This window comes from Sparus aurata, chromosome 5 (assembly GCF_900880675.1).
Source record: "Sparus aurata chromosome 5, fSpaAur1.1, whole genome shotgun sequence".
Taxonomy (NCBI): Eukaryota; Metazoa; Chordata; class Actinopteri; order Spariformes; family Sparidae; genus Sparus; species Sparus aurata.
Window position 1 is genome coordinate 9956319 of NC_044191.1, and position 17120 is coordinate 9973438.

The following is a 17120-nucleotide window of genomic DNA, read 5'->3' on the forward strand; positions in this document are numbered from 1 at the left end:
GGATCCCCCGTGGGGGTTGTTAGGAGGTTACAGGGGGGTAGTAAAGAGGTCAGGGAGAAACTGTCAGTCTATTTCCTTTCTCTGGCCTTGGGAAACTGCACCACAAGTCTTCTGCATATTTTTAGCGTCCTTGCTGGCTTTTGTCTGTGTGTATCCACAGGAGATGATAAAGTTATTCCAAGTCCATGAGGACTTTTGTTTTTCACATGCATTGCTTATTATTAGTCTTTTCGGTGGATTCTCTCTTAGCTGTAGAATGACAACGTCCAGTGCACATTCAGAATAAGGCACGGGGTCTGGAAACCATCATCTTTATGTGTCGGTCTGTAAATCTTTCTTCTCCGTAGAATTAATGCACACCCCTCCGCTGGTGGATGCCTCATACCCGAATGTCTACAGCTGGTAGTGTGTGCACAGGAGGGGGAGTTGCTGTTGAGGCAAACATGTGCATGTGTTGCATTTCTTTTAGTCTTTACACTTTAAATGGATTCTTTTGACACAACGAGTAATTAAGAGATTGAGATGTACCATGTCCGACTAGATTTAGGATTTAAAGGATTATTATCCATTATCCATTATCCATATATTGTTATGTTTATTTTCAGGTTCATCATTTTATTTTTGGGTTACTAATCCATAGGTTGACATGCTCAAATGCTCAAAAAACTGTTTTCTCATACTGTCTGGTGCTGCTGTCTGAAACGTTCTGTTTGAGCCCCTTTCGCTGCAGCTGCATTTTTCGTCTCACATTCTAGAACTGACGAGGGGCGTTGCTGCAGCAGCCATGTGGAGGGAACGGCAGAGGAGCCTTCGTGATGTCATGAAGTCACAGAATTAAAAGGCGGGACTACTGACGAGGTGTTTCGGGAGCAGTGTTCTTCTGTTGGAAAGAGGAGCTTCTGTTGGTACAGACACTCAAGTTCTCCATCTAATAGGTCTCCTTTATATTATGTGATACATTTCATTTATTTTCAACCATTTGTACAGGCTGTGCTGTGTGGGGAAAATAGTGTTCTTTTGTCTAAGCTGCGAGGGAGCGGACTCTCTTGAAAGTGAACATCTATTTTCCCTGGTACTTCAGATCCTGTTGCTGTAAAATAGGTGCCGTGTTTTGTTGTAAGCTGATGTGCCCAGCAGTGTAATCTCAGCAGGGAAGCTGCGTCTGCACTCACCGAGAACGGACGGGATTGCGGAGGCCTGTCTGTCAAGAAATGGCCGAGATGATTCCGATAATTAAGCAGAGCACAGAGCCCAGCGCCCTCGATTCTCTGGTGAACTTTGTTCCGAGGTGAGGGGGAGGTATCGAGCGATCACCTTCAGTCAAGGGAGTGAGCTCACATAAACCTGCCGGGCGGTCACACTCATTTACCATCAGACATTATTTACCGAGAATCACATGAACAGTGCCACAGCCCAGATAATATTGCTCACAGACAAGTCTTACCTGCTGCACCACATTTCTTCCTGCGTTATCTCGCGGTGCATCAACCCTCCACTGCTGTCTGCCTCGCTCTCGTCGACCTTCTTGTGTGAATGGCTGGCTGCTTGCGTGCGTTCGTCAAAATAGCTTTGTGTGTGTGAAATAATAGCACAGCCTCTTTTCTTTTCTTTTTTTTTATCCTCCGAGGCTACTGTACACGCTTCGTCTGCAGACTTTACATCATCTTTAAGCCGCCTTTGTGTTCTGGCGACAGTCACTATTTGTGTTAGCCCTTGCGCCTCGACATCATACAGTAAGCGCGAGTACAGTGTGCCTTCCGAAATAGAGTGTTGTGAGAAAAAGAGCGTTTGGTTGTGAGAAGAAAGAAAAAAAAAAAAACCGAGCTACTGTAAAAGTCCTGCGAGGGAAGAAAACCACCTCGAAGATATTACATGTGCACCGAGAGCAAGTTTAACCACATTAAAATTATCTTAACCAGACTTTCTAATTCCACAATACAATTATCACTCACTGAATAGGAAGGCGCATGCCAATAAAAATAAGTCATTTCTGTTTTGCTCTGGCCCACCTCTCAATAATGCTCGACTCTGCAGCTGCACCGTGCTGTGGAAAACAAACAGTGCAGTGCAGCTGGGCTCCTCAAGACAGCGAAAGGGGAATTTTAATCCCATTTTTTTTTCTTTTTTTTTTTTTTTCTTTGGCACCAGTCAGATTTATTTGGTCATAAAGAAAGGAACAGCACCCCACCATCTGAGAAGGATTGGGAAGTGAGAACGCAAATTATGCCAGAACCCTACTTGCAGACTTAGAAACACAACAGGCCAGGAAATGAATCCCCAACAGGTCAAAGTGCTCGGAGCACACAGGAGTCTAATTAACTCAGATAGTGACACATTACTGGGATACCTGGACGGCTCCGATCAGCCTGTCACACTTCGAGGGGGGAACACTGAGAGCAGACTAAATATGCTGCAGTGCAGATTTTTTACAGTGATATCATTCACAGTTACAGTTTTATCACCATGAGACACAACAGCCAAAGGCGAAGCTACACGTGTCTCTCGTCCATTCCCTGCAGCGTGGTCTGAAAACAAACTATCCAGAGAGCCTCAAACCATTTCCAGCTGTCACGTCCCCGCTCCAGTAAAACTCCTAACCTGATATGACAGGGCAGGACGAGGTGAGGGTCAGGCCTCCAGGAAGATTCATGACATGTAACTCAAACTATGAGCATTATATTCATAATTGCCTGTGGTTGAAAAGTGAAGATGGCCATGTGCTGCGCCTATTGTCTCTCACGTTACCTTTATTAACTTCTCATCTTACATCAGACGCTGCGAGTCTTCATACGTACGAAGACGAACAGTGAAATACCACAATTATTCAGTGGTGGAATGCAACAAGTAAGATTACTCATGCAGCACTGCGCATGTTATTTTGATATTTTATACTTCCTCCTATACCTTTCACAGGCAAACATTGTCCTTTACCCCATGACAGTACATTTATGTGACTGCTGTAGTTACATTTTTCAGGTCAACATTTGCAACACACAAAACCTCCACATAATGAAATATGGCACATTGTTACAGATTGAACTACTCAACACCACATAACTTCCATTACTTCCACTGTAATTAAATTATAATATAATGTGTAAAACTTCAGAAAGATTATATTTTAAGCTTAAATGATGACCTTGTAAACAAACATGACTTCTGGCCGCCTGATGAATGTAAATCTAATATTCACTTATTCACTTTATTTTGTCTTTGTCTTATTTTATCTTTACTTACATTTTCATACTGTGGCATGGTCATTTTATATATTAGTATAATAAAGATATTAATTATAGCTTCTTTTAGTGAGACTTTGAATGAAAGATAACACTTTTTGCAATCAAACATTTACTTTTTAGTTACTGAGGTTAGGTTGAGTGGGACAGCAAATCACAAGTCTCTGCATACATACATTTATAATATTTGACACTGCACTATATGTTTTCCTACATGTTTTTGTGACATTCATCAGATAACTGACAGAAGGGATCTTGTTTGCCCCTCCGGTCTTAAAAGTTTCCCCTCCTTCCCGCCCCCACCCTGAATGACACATGGGAAAGACAACTGCAAAATAATAAGAGGTGAAAAAGTACCCATCTATAAATATATACATACACTTATACACAGTGTAAAAGTACCCAAAAGTCATACTTAAGTAAAAGTAAAACTTGAGTATCTGTACATAGTTACATTCCATCACTGCTTATACATCCATTGAAATACAAAATATACAAAGAAATATATATAATTATTAGAATTTGGTACATAGATCTCTAAAGGAAACAGCAAGTATAAATGTCAAAAACAATGTACGCAGCCCATCTATTTTTAATGTTATGAACATTTCTGTTCTGTTCATTTCACCGCCATCATTCCACATCTGGGTTAGATAACGTGATTTGATTTTTTCCGGTGTCTCCAGTATTTCCCTTCACGCTGCTGGTCCGAGCTATAGAGAGCTCCAAACAGATCAGGTCTAATAATAAGAGCACCTGTTTGGAAATCTTAAATTTATGAGGAGGCTTCCACCTTAACAATAACAACCATACAGGATAATACTTGTAATGGAGTATCTCTGAACTGTTGTTGGTATTTTTACTAAATCAAAGATGTGAATACCTCTTCATCTGTTGCTTCACCATCTACCAAATATAAAGGTAAATAATTCAGTTAAATGTTTTACCTCTGAAAGTGAGAAAACAGATCATCTGTTTGCACTCCAGCTTCTTCGAATGTGATGCAACACATAGACTGACAATAATATTAGTTTAGGGACGAATACACATAAAGGATCAGGGCATTTTTGTTGCTGTCGAGGTGCTGCGGACGGTGATTCCATCAGTAATAGGCAGATAAAATCCAGTGCAACAAGCATCTGGAATATTGTTCAAAGCTCCAGTTAGCTTAACCCCATAAAAAAGATAAATGTGTCCCCGTGAATGTCTAGAGAATAGCATGTCTACTCATTCCATTCCTCTGGTACACTGAGGCACAGGACAGACTGCAGGCCCTAAAGCTCTTCGGTTCAAGTGCAGTAGAAAAAAACAAAACAAAACGAAAAAATCAAGACTATTGCTCAGAAGCCTTAAATATTAACCTCACAGGACATAATTGCACACCAAAACTGTAACTGAGTTTGAATGCAGTTTTAAGAAAGGTGCTAGAAGTTTCCCTCTTGGCATCGCGGCGCCTCTGTCTGAATATTATAAACATCTGCTGTCACGAGGCGACATGTTTAATCGGGCGGCAAAAACAGCATTTATATGAGTGTTTATTCGCTCTGCTGTTTAAAAGGTCACTGCAATCAGAAGCACGTATCTGCTCCATAGTCTCATTCTCAGTGTCTGTGGTTGAAATATAACGTTTGTGTGGTGAGACTGGTCCGGTACAACCCCTCCTTTCTTAGCTGTTTCTTTCTTTAACGATATGCCTTACTGCCTGTTAGCTGCATGGATTGAATGTCCCATTTTTTAATTTTTTTTGTACGGGAAAGCTCGTGGTCCTCCATTAAAGATATGCAAAGAACGCACGCAAGGGACAGAGCTCTACAGAGGCGATCAGGATGTTCAATATGAAACAGTCAGTCGGAGCATTGTCCTGATTTCATTTCCTGAAACTCTCGATAGTGACTGGGCTCTCCAATGAAAGACGGCGTGACAAGAGCGGGGAGAAAAAGAAGCAATTTTAATGTTTTGTTTTTTAAGGGGTGCATTCGTGGAGGAGGAGAGGTGGGGGTTAGCTCTTTATCATGCCTCACTATCGAACCTCTTACCTCCCCTTTTGGGCCTTTAGGAGCATCCTGTGACCCCCGACCTCTTGGACAATAGAGGCCAGGACGTTTCCCAGTGAGCAGCGATGGAGCCAACAACAGGAACATGAGGGGTGCTCCTGGGAAACAAACTGTTTATTGTGCGGCAGGATGGACAACCCCCCCGTGTCCCCGTCACTTGCTTTCACACACAATCACAGACACTAACTACACACCTCTGCACAGTAAAGTCCTGTCAAACGACAGGTGGCAGCTTTAATACTTCTGAACCGGACTGGCAACATTAAGGTTCAAATCTGAGGTGAGGGGGTTGCTTGTGTGTGTGTGTTTGAGCGTGTGTGCTTGGCTGCAACAAAAGTGCAAAGAGGATATTTCCTTTTTTACATCCTTCACAAAATATGACCTTATGCTGTGACTAAAAGGATTTTTTTTTTTTTGTTTCACATGAACTGACTGTCTGTCACAGCCTGTAGAAATCGCATACAAATGGCTTCAGCTGTTAGGTTCTCCATCATGTCTGCACTGGCAGAGATAAGTTTATATTTAGTCAGACTTTCTATTTGATAACAGTACCAAGTGGTTTGTTGGTGCTGCCACTGCCTGTCTGTTTCAGAGGAAATCCCTCCTTTGTCTCTCAAGGAAGCTCAGCAAACTCGGAAAACCTGAAATTGTCATCAGAACTCAAACAGCTGGAACGCATTTGATTACGACGAGTCACCGCTAGATGTATTAGTCAACACTCCAGACTAGTTATTACCTCGGCTCGGGAGACTACTCATTGCAAGAGCAGCACAGTAAAACAGTTTCCAGAGCTGTCAATCACCGTGCCAGAACTGTGCTGCAACACAGAGACACAGGGGGCTCTGGGGATTGCTCTTTAAGTGCTTAACCCCAAAGGATTACTGGTTCTTTATGACTATATGGGTGGTTTGTGCCTGTGCTCCACATGATGCACATCTGATAAGGGTGGATCAGAGGTGACAGACACAGGGGACGGGATCTGAGCTCATTCTCTTCGCTCTCTCTGGAGAGACATTAAGTCCTGATAATCAGAGAAGAGTTGAAAAAAAAAAACACACGCACAAAAAAAAAACGTAAATCATTTTAGTGATGATGAGTCCATAACTCATGCTTGCTGTTGTAATAATAACAGTGTTTGGTGATGTTAGTTTGGTCCAAATGTGGAATGTGAAGTGTGTTTGGAGAAGGACTTTACATGGGTGCAGTTTGGGGCTCTAGTTTTACCTGCACTTTCACATTTTATGAGACTCGTTTCTTTTCTTGTAGTTAGTGCATTGTAGAAGAAAATCGTCCACATTTGCTTCACCTCACGGGGCTCCAGGGTGCGACTATTTTGGTCGCACATGCGCTCAAACATTTGTCACGTGCAGATAAACATTTTCACTGGTTGCATCAGTGCGCCTGATATTCAGAAAACACTTCAAACATCAGCACTTTTAAATGTATCATAATTTCTTGTTGCCTGTGATGTGATTTAACAGAAAAAAAAACACTTATATGCTCCGTATTCTGTTTACAACCATTTACATGAGTTGTTTGAAATTGAAATGTTTTGGGTTTTTTTTGGTCACACACTGAATTATTTCCTGGGGCACCAAAATGAAGTAGTTACGCGCACCAGTACAACCAGTGTAAAAAGTTAGTCTGGAGACACATTTCTAAGAATGCTAAATGTACTTTCTCAATACAGATGGTACATGCAAAACATATGATTGGTATTTTGGATTCTTGTTTAAAATCTCCCAGCCTCTGACTTTAAACACGTCTGCTCTCTGAAAACACTAAAATGCTACAGTATGATTTTTGTACCGTAGGACCCCTGCTTGTAAATGAGGCATCCCGTAACCGGCTTGGCAATTAAGCCAAAAATAAAAACCTGCAGAGTTCCCTACAGCCACGGCTACAGCATATAATGTCTTTTAATAAGCACATCCTTGAAGCCGTAAATGTTTATATGACTGCATCATTTAAGCCGTGTAAGCCAAAAACAACATGCAGTCACCAGCTTGTTTTAATACCCAAAACAGGAGAAGAAGCTACAGAGCGATCCTATAATGGACTTCTAGTTATCGATCCAAGTTGCGCAGCTCACAAATACCGATACAAGAAAGCAAGGGAAGGTTTCAGGGATGATCCTTTTGTTTTTTCTTTTTCTTTTTTTTTTTTTTTTAGGTCAAAGGCCACCTCAACACTGACAAGCTAAATCAAATCACAGCTAAGGAAATGAGCCATGAAACGCTGATTGCTCCATACATAATGACCCTTTTTTTCCAGTTGCTTAGCTCAAGAATTATTTGATTGTGCAGAGTGCTGACTTCACTGCAAACATGAGCACTGCTTGCACATATTGCCTGAGTGTATAATCAAATCAAGACCATTGATACAAGGAGTGAACAAATATCTCTTAGTATGTGGGAACAATGGATCTTTGTTCCATAAGAGAGCCCTCAGAAAGCTAATACACTGACCGAAGGTAGAACACCTCTGGGGACTGTGAGCCCGGCTTGTGCTCGGCATTAATTGGTTGCGCTTTTATTGGATAATTCAGACATTAGCGAGTTCCATTTAAGTTAATTTTGAAAATGACAGTGAGCATATGTGCTTTGTCGTCGCAAACCATGGGAAAAGTGCCACAGATAGGGAAACACTTAAGCTCAGACACAGCTTTGGCGTAATTGGCCACAATAAGTGGAATGCTTTCTGTTATACAATAGAACTTGTACTTATGATGATTCATGTGACCTAAAGAGATGGATCACTCGAGTCTGCTGAGTCCATGGTTTCAAATAACAAGACTATAGGCTATAGTCCTCATGAGACAGGTCAGCTAAGCTCCTACCCCCACCCATATCATCCCAGTTCTGACACATTCACACCTTGGCTCATACATCATTCAGAACTTAGGGCACCAGTCATGTAACTCAAAACTGAACTTCTGGATATAGGTGGGAAATTCCCCATACAGGTCAGTGATATGTCGCCTGATGGAAACAAAGACATTACTTGGTTATTGCTTCAAAAGTTTACAAGGTAGCATCAGCCTGTAACTGAGGGGCTCACTCGTGTGTCAGCAACAAACCCTATAGGTTTAAAAGTACACAGTAGCACGAAAAAGCAATGCGATTTGAGATTTCAGAGGACTCTACAGTGGGTGACTGTGGGAGGCTTTGTGAACTGAGGCTTCAAGCCAACAAAGTGTGGGCTTGACTGTGTCTGAAAACCTCATGCTGATAAATGGCCTCTCCAAGTAGACAAACTCAGACCACAAGGCCCCTGCTGCACAAGACCCAAACTGCTACCTCTGCTGCTGGCTGAATCTGATTACAGACAGGCCCTGAGGACAGGCAGGTCATTGAGAGCACAGGGATGAGCAAACAATAAGATATTATCTGAAGGAATCTTCAGCTTTCCAAAGGAAAATGGTCCCTCTCAGTGTCACATTGACGATAGGATCCTCAACCTGACACTGAATCAGCCATTTAAGAAGAATGAACACTGCGACCCATTCATACATACTCACTAAAATAATGAGAGCTCTTTTTTCACTCTTGTTTAAGACATATAAAGGGAAGCTCATGAGGCTTTGCGAGACAAGGCTGCGCAGAAACCGGAGCATGCAGCTGACTCAGATGAATATGCCTTTACAATGATTGGGTATTGAATGAACAATTCTATAGTCTTTTTCTTTATTCTTGTGTTCGTGTAAATAATACACGTGTTTGGCTCCATTGTACTTTGCTGCTCCATTGTCATGCACGTCTGCACTTGAACCAATTAATTTGTAAACAGAACTTTGGAGTAAATTAATTGATTCTGGGCATGCAGCATTCGACTTGATGAATGACAAATGTAAATATTGCAAAATCGTTTTTTCCTGTTGAAGTTGTGCATAATCTGTTCTGGCTCCTGTGTGTGTTTTGCTCTTTTCAAATAGTGACATCTTGTGGACACCTGGCCTCAGTCACTGTGTTGAAGACTGTATATGTTTGAAGCCATTTATTACCCTTACGTTACACCATTGCCTTCCTATCTGTGTCACTACTTTTGCCAGCTTGATGATGAGGATGATGTTTCATTGATCAAGATGAGGTTTTAACCGCTTCAAGACAACTACAATAAAAACAACTTTTGATCGAAAGCAGGATGTAATAAAGTGGCAAACGGAAGTGACAGAATTGGTAGCTACAGACAAAATAGAAGTAGGTACCCAGCAATATCTAAAGAGCAGCTGTGTGAAATTTTCATTTCAGAGCGTGACATCATGATAATATTGAATTTGCAAGATTCAAGATGAATTTAATTGTCATTATTCCACACACCATTATATGACGAAATGTCAGTTCTAGCTCCTTGAGCTGCACAAACAAATGAACAAAAACTACACAACTATAGACCTAGTTGTATATACTATAACTATAGCTTTGATCAAAAAGTGGGTCATATGCAGTTTTTGATGATAACTATTGTGATGATATGCATTGATAGTAAAAAGCTGTCAGAATTCGATCTTTTTAAGTAGACCATGTCAAAACTGTCAATAATAATAACAAAAATAATAATAATAATCATAAAAAAAATAGCCTAATTATAATCTTAATGTTTTCTGGACTACAACTATGGAAGTTGAAATTGACAATCACGATGTCACTAAAAGTCTCGCGATATTACCACAACCTGATTGCCAGGCACGATGAGGAGCAGCGATGAGAGGAGAGAGCAAAATATCTTGGTTGATCTGTAGCGCTAGCTAAAGAAAAAAAAACTAAACAAGATTTCTCAAACAGTTTCTCGTCTAGGTTAAACGAGAGACCAACATCTTCAAGCCTGTTATATGTTAGACGTAATTTCCTGACTAACCGTGAAGTGAGATTTGGAAGTACGTGGCCAAAGAAGCCAAATTGTATGTGTGAAGTGCTAACTGTTAGCTGACAGGCTACCTAGCATAGCCATTGATGCAATGGCGTTGAAGAGAATTCAGAAGGTGAGTATGTGTTTTTTCTTTCATGTGCTAACCATACCTTCTTGCAGACATATTTCTCTGGGTGTGGAATCCTCTGGTCAGATAATACCAGTGTGTACCCATTTGTGTCGCTCGACTTAGCCTTACTTTCCTGCTTTTTGTGCTCCTTTTGAAAATAATTCAGACAAAGACGAGCTAACAACTGGTGGCCCTGTTGGTGCATTGCTACAGTAACGTTAGCAATCGGTAACCATTCAATCAGCGCCATTATTCTGACAGCTCTGTTTTGTTTGTGTTTAGCATTTCGTCACTCTTTCTGACACTTGGTCAGTAAGGAACTTCAGTAAAGGTGGCTAGCGTCAACTAACAAGCTAAACAAGTCATTTCGTCGCAGTGCAGCGCTTCGCTAGCAGCAAGCTAACGTTGCTTTGGTTTGACCGTTTGACATGTACAGGACTGGCTTTTAATTTCGTAGCTTGTCAGTTGTCTTTATCCGTGTGTTTGGTCACTAACAGTTCGGCTGTCGATGTGTTTAGTCGCTAAATGACAGCTGCTTTGCTGGTTGCCAAAATTGAACCCTAGTGTCAGTGTTGCCATATATGGAATGGTAAATGGGGCACTGGAGCAGGCCACGGTGTGTATTTATATAACAGAATAGATACGCTTCCTTTCAAGAGATGTTAAATAACAGGCTTTATTTTTATTTAACCAACTGTTGTTTTCGTATCCGTGCTAGCATGTATTGGGGTTTGGCCATAGTGTTTACAGACATTGTTGATGTAATAGAGAATTTTTACAAACTAGTTTCGTGCATAACATATTTGTCTTTCTTTTGAGCCTCGTTACTCCCCGTAGGCAACATCTATGGGCTAAATGACACTGTTGACAGAAATGTTTATGATGTCATCTGTCTCATAACTAACGTGTACATGTCAGCAGGCCCGGGTCATGAATGCACAGCAAACATGGCTGCCAATAAAACCTAGTAGTAATTACAACCTGGTTAATAATTTGCGGTCGAACCCCTCAAAAGGTTAAGTTGGCCTTCTTTACTTTAAAGCCAGACAGCCATAGTCATGCTTTTTTTCTAAATCCATCAGGATAAGTGGAAGTTATTCCAAAATAAACATTGTTCATCCGTAGCCATTATTTTGACATTTAGTGAATTGTCCTTATGTTGAGGCAAAGGATGTTAATGATTAATAATTAACTGATCAATCGATGTTAACAATGTAACCAATTAAAAAAGTATTAGCTAACAATCACAAAGGGACACAAAGAAGTACAAATTACGAATGTGTTCTTATCGAATATAGCAAAATAACGCTGGTATGAGAACAGGTATTTTATTGAAATAAAGTAAGTTAAATACATTTTGATTTAAAAATGATAGACATAAGGAGACATGCATTACATTTCAATTATGTAGTAGTTTCAGTTTAAGTTTGGGATTTAATCTCCCCAGTTTAAAAATGATGGCATTATTTTCTGTTATTTAGTTATCATTCAAGTAACTTGGTGTTTACTTTGTCTGTTTTGTTTTGTTTCGTTTTGTTTTTGAGCTATTTGTTGTTTTCTCTGACCTTGGATTGAACATGGATCATGTCAATGTTTAAAACAGTTTTTCTAGAAGAAAAATGACCAACATATTTCATATATTATTAATGGTTAACCGATAATCGATTGTTAAGGCAAACAACTATTTACTACAGAAATGTGATTGTCTTGTTTTTAGGAACTGTCTGACCTGCAGAGGGACCCACCTGCTCAGTGCTCCGCTGGACCAGTCGGAGATGATTGTGAGTACTTAGAATATTGTTGCATCAGTGTCAGTCTGAACATTTTTCACATCAATACATTACATCAGCAGTGAGTATGCCATTGTGTGTTAGAAGTTTGCATCCAGATGTTTATACTAACTCATCTTTAATTGTTTTTCCCCAGTGTTTCATTGGCAGGCAACAATAATGGGTCCGGTAAGTAAAACACTAACTCAACCTCATTGAACTATGATTGAAATAAAACCGAAATTGAAATAAATAAACTTGCACGTCATCAAACTTATCTTGCTTCTATTTTTACTTCAACAGAGTGACAGCCCATATCAGAGTGGAGTGTTTTTCCTCACCATTCACTTCCCGACAGATTACCCCTTCAAACCACCCAAAGTGAGTCAGGGTCTGCTTTGTGCGTCACCTAATGACATACATTCTTCAACTCACTTCTCATTCGTTTACTTTACTGTTGTAAAGTTAATTGGCTTCACTGGAAAATTTCAGAATTCTTTTCCTCTTTTGTCACAGGTTGCATTCACAACAAAAATTTACCACCCTAATATCAACAGCAATGGAAGTATTTGTCTGGATATACTGAGATCACAGTGGTCACCTGCACTTACAGTATCAAAAGGTAAGGGATGTCACAAGATTTATACTAGAGTTTTTATTTTTATTTTTTATTATTAAAACAGTTGTTAACTAAGTTGTGAACTAACTAAGATGCACATTACCAGATCCCTGACTCTGTCACAGTCAAATGTGATTCAAGCGTTTTTGGTTATTAGCTACGCCTAGGTTTGACAGGTCAAATCACTCAAATATTCAGCATCTATATATAAAAATACATACAAGTTTAACTGCATAGACAGTTGGAATGCTGCAATCCTAATTAGGATAGCTGAATATAAAGTGCTATTTTATTGTAAGTATGTGGTAGTTTGGGGGAAAATCATACCTTAGATTATTTTATGGACTACTAGATTATATTCTGACTGAAATCCTTGGCTCTTGTATCCCTGCAGGTGCTGTTTCATTTACTTCCCCAGTGATGACATACTGTATATGTCAGATTATTGAATTTCTTGCCACATTGCAGTATCAAAAGAACACTGACTCTCAAGTAGTGTAATCGTATAACATTGATTTTCCAATACACATCAATTCTGAATATTTGAAACTATTTCAATACAAATTAGTTATGACAGTTTAGTTTGACGATGAGTATTGACACATATGTACTAGCTTCACTTTCTCACTCTTTTCTGTATTGGCAAATTATTTCAGCCTTGCTATGCAAAGGCTGCTGGTCTTGTGTGATATGTTATTTTTACTACAGTCATTTTACTGTGTCAAATTCCAGTACCGTGACAACGCTACTCTCAAGTACTTTGTACAGATCATTTGCATTCTGGTAGCCTTTACCTTTTCCTCCTGGCATTGATTTTCTTCCTGTTGAAAGCAGGAAGAGCAGGTTTGTATAATGTGAAAAGGTGATGTTGATACATTCCTCCTCATTTGTGCAATCCAACTTTCTCCAGGCTGATGTCAGTCTTCAACCTTGTGTCTCAAGTCAGGTGTTAAGACCGAATTTGAAAGACCATGTCAAATCAGGTCCATGGCATTAAGTGTCATATATAGGAAAAAAGGCACAAAACATATTGAGATTGACTTTTGTCAATATTGCTCTGCCATGTTCTCCTATCTTTTGCACGGCAGGACATGTACTGAAATGAGACTATGTAGGTAAAAACCGATACTGATGTAATTGTCACAAAATGGTAAATTATCATACATTATGGCAATATTGGCATTATTGATCGTGCAACCTAAAGAAGGCAAAATTACCATACAAGTATCATAATTACTGTACATCTGTCAACCCTGCTTCTCAAAGCTATAGCCAATTAACCCCCTGTCATTGTCACATTGAGTAAATTGTAATCTTCTTTCTGAATTATTCTTCCACAGTATTATTGTCTATCTGCTCTCTTCTTTGTGACCCAAACCCGGACGACCCACTGGTACCAGAGATCGCACATACATACAAGGCTGACAGGGAAAGGTGAGTGGAAAGCAATAATATGACTTACCACATCATCCAAGTTAGCTCACTGGTATTTTTGAAGATTAAGTTAACCTGAAACCTTGTCTAAACGTTGTGTTTTACAGGTACAACAAATTGGCAAGAGATTGGACACAGAAGTATGCAATGTGAGAATGCAAGGGAGATCAAAATACATTTAAGAACAAAAGAAACACATTTGATTTGTAACTTGAGGCAAATGAGCAACAGAGGGAAAAAAACTAGTCAACAGCCCATCTTTTGGAGGAGGAAGCGATACAATGAGGTACAGTGCCACCTGGCTTTCCATGTGCTGAGCTGCTACCATGTGCTGTCCTTCATGACTTGTATGGATCTGCTGAGCAGGACCTGATGGACTCCTTAAAGCACTCCCATATGGAATACCGGAAACTCTTCACAGTTCATACCGCCACACTCAGACTTTAAACTGTTACTCCTGCTATTGTGATTATCACTAGCATTGTTGCTATTCATACGCATCATTTTCACTGTTCATGATTCATATCATTGTGCTACTCAGAAAATGTTCAATTTTATTTAGGAGATTGGTTGTCCCTTCATTTTTCAGAGGTACTGTCTGTGTCCCACTGGATTTCTTGTTATTACTGTACTTCCATGTATTTAGTGGCCTTTCTGTGTTGTTCTTTTCGGTATACGTGCAATTGAGGCAGAATGTTCCCTGTCCAACACAAAATGGTGCAGTGCCATTACCAGCAGCTGATCTGTTGGCACACACTGTCTCTACCCCGAAACAATGTGAAAGATATAAAGAGTCACTTCAAATTGCATCAGTATTTAGAGGTTTTTGAAGACACTGGAAAGCTGCTCTTAGGAGCCAGCGGGCCCTGGTCTCACTAGGGTGAATGTCAACTTCCATTTTTCTCACTCATGTTGTCATTGCCCTAATATCCTGTATAAGTAACCACCCATGGCTGGTGTCCATAGTGCACAAAATACTACTGTTGTTTGACGTGTTACTTGTTGTGTAGCTATGAACATAGCTACTCTTTGGCCTAAAGCTAAGCTGTGTGCCACTTCCTCAGTACAGTTACTCAGGTATCTAACCAACTCATCAGCCTTTACATGCAGTGACCCATGGTGAGAAAAATGACCAGGGCTCATATGATCAGGCTTCTAAAAAATGGTACTTATCTAAGTTCATTGTTTAGTTCACATAAAAGAAAATATTACACTTCCTGAAGAGGCAAAATGATCAAAGCACTCCTGAAAGTCCTTTATGCATATAGGCTGTATCTCACAAAAATATGCTGTCCCAGAAGTACTGTCATTTTTTTTCACAGAGAGGATTTTTTTTGTCATTATTTCTCTCCAGTTCTTCTCATCAACATGTCAGTTTATTTTCAGAAGACACCTGCATGTGAACAGCTTTTAAATGATGCTGTTGAACATGCTACTGTTTGTTTGAAATGAAATGGCCTTTGGTTACAGCTAGTGTCACTCAGTATCCTCAAAATGGGAACTTAAACATTCTTGACATTTTGCAGAACCTAGTAAGTTCAAGTCATGTGCATCCGGTTACTTGAGGTGAATAAATACAGTAATTGCCATGACAATGTAATCTGCTTTAAATATCAGGTGATTTTCAGTTTGTCAACATTTCTTATATTCATGATCAGGTCTACAAACACATCTTTTGTTTGGGGATTAATAATCCACACTGACAGTAAAACAGTTAGTCTGGGTGATACATTTGTGACCTTTTGTATTGTATCGTTGAAAGCTTTAGGTTTAAACAGTTTTTTTTTTTCTCCATTAATGTCACCAGAATTGATCATGATTGTGATGTGTCATAATGTAATATTAGTTTTAATATAATCCATTGTGACCGTTGGATAAAGTAGTTAGGAAATGCTATAATTTTGTTTAATTTTTTTATCTTGGCTCATAATGTGCGGATGCTGCCAATATAAAGGGAATTATTTGATATAATAACAGGGGATACATTTTTGTTATTGAGACATTATTGAGTGGATTCACCCAGAAAGGTTCATAGTAAAGCATGAAAATTTTAGAAGCTTTGATTGTAGAAATAACACCACGGTTTAGGCACCAAATATAGATTTGCATCATTGTTAGCTGCTGTAGAGAAAATTGTTAAAACAAGTTGTCCTGAAATACAGTATATACTAAAAGGTTTAAAGACGTATACTCAAAACGCAGTGAAAAGTCCCTCTGCTGCCAGACCACAATTGAAAATGACTTGTGTGTTTATAGTACTAGTTAAAACTTTGTGTGCGTTGTTGTTTGTTCATCTGGCTATTTATTTATTTGAAAGCTGAGTATCTTCCAACTGTACGATTGAATGCCGCCTCAATTCATCACATGAGTGATGTGACATTGACTTCCTATGTCCAGTGTGCTCAGTAGAGTTTATATAGGCAGCTTGGCATGCTTTGCACTCTGGAGAACCTTCTCACAGCCATTTGCCAGATATCAGGGATTTCGTTACAATTCATTTGCCTAACACCTCTGACTAAAATTTTAGCCTTAACCCTCATTTTGTGTATATATACAGAGAGAACATTGTCATGAACTGTAAATTTGCTATCAGGGCTGTATCCCCGAAATGGGTGATTCACTTCATCAGTAGACATGAAATCCTGCTTGAACAGCACCAATATTTTTGTTGAAAATTTCAGCCTGGCTTTCTCTGAATGCAGGACCAGCCTTCATGCATCTTAAAATTTGAAATATGTGTGCTTGAACTGCCACCATGAACCTCCACATGTCCTCACATAGCCTACACAAGATAACTATTGACCGTGTCATAACATATGAATAAACTCATCTTGGTTTACTGTTGTCTGCAGTCATTTTTTGTGTGTTTACAATAGGTAGTTTGGGCCATAATTATAATTAATGGATGAGCTGAGATCAGAAAAATCCTTAAAAAAAAAAATGCGAGAAAAATTGGATATACTGTACTTCCGAGCACATGCCAACATAACCAGAAAGAATACTGTAAATATTCAGAAAAATGTGGGAATG

At 39.6% G+C, this 17120-nt stretch overlaps 1 protein-coding gene across 1 annotated transcript; it reads left to right on the top strand.

Moving 5' to 3' along the window:
* Positions 1-9966: 9966 nt before the first annotated feature.
* ube2d4 (ubiquitin conjugating enzyme E2 D4) lies at positions 9967-16934 on the top strand. Its single transcript, XM_030417533.1, has 7 exons — positions 9967-10271; positions 11986-12049; positions 12195-12226; positions 12341-12418; positions 12554-12659; positions 13997-14090; positions 14198-16934. Exons 1-7 carry the CDS (start codon positions 10248-10250, stop codon positions 14241-14243), a joined length of 444 nt encoding a protein of 147 aa, XP_030273393.1. The 5' UTR covers positions 9967-10247; the 3' UTR covers positions 14244-16934.
* Positions 16935-17120: the final 186 nt, after the last annotated feature.

What these genes read in the sequence shown, in the direction of transcription:
- ube2d4 (XM_030417533.1), top strand. Translation starts at nt 10,248, where the DNA reads ATGGCGTTGAAGAGAATTCAGAAG. An exon ending in CGTTGAAGAGAATTCAGAAG is followed by an intron (nt 10,272 to 11,985) that starts GTGAGTATGTGT and finishes TCTTGTTTTTAG; the next exon opens with GAACTGTCTGACCTGCAGAG. An exon ending in TGGACCAGTCGGAGATGATT is followed by an intron (nt 12,050 to 12,194) that starts GTGAGTACTTAG and finishes GTTTTTCCCCAG; the next exon opens with TGTTTCATTGGCAGGCAACA.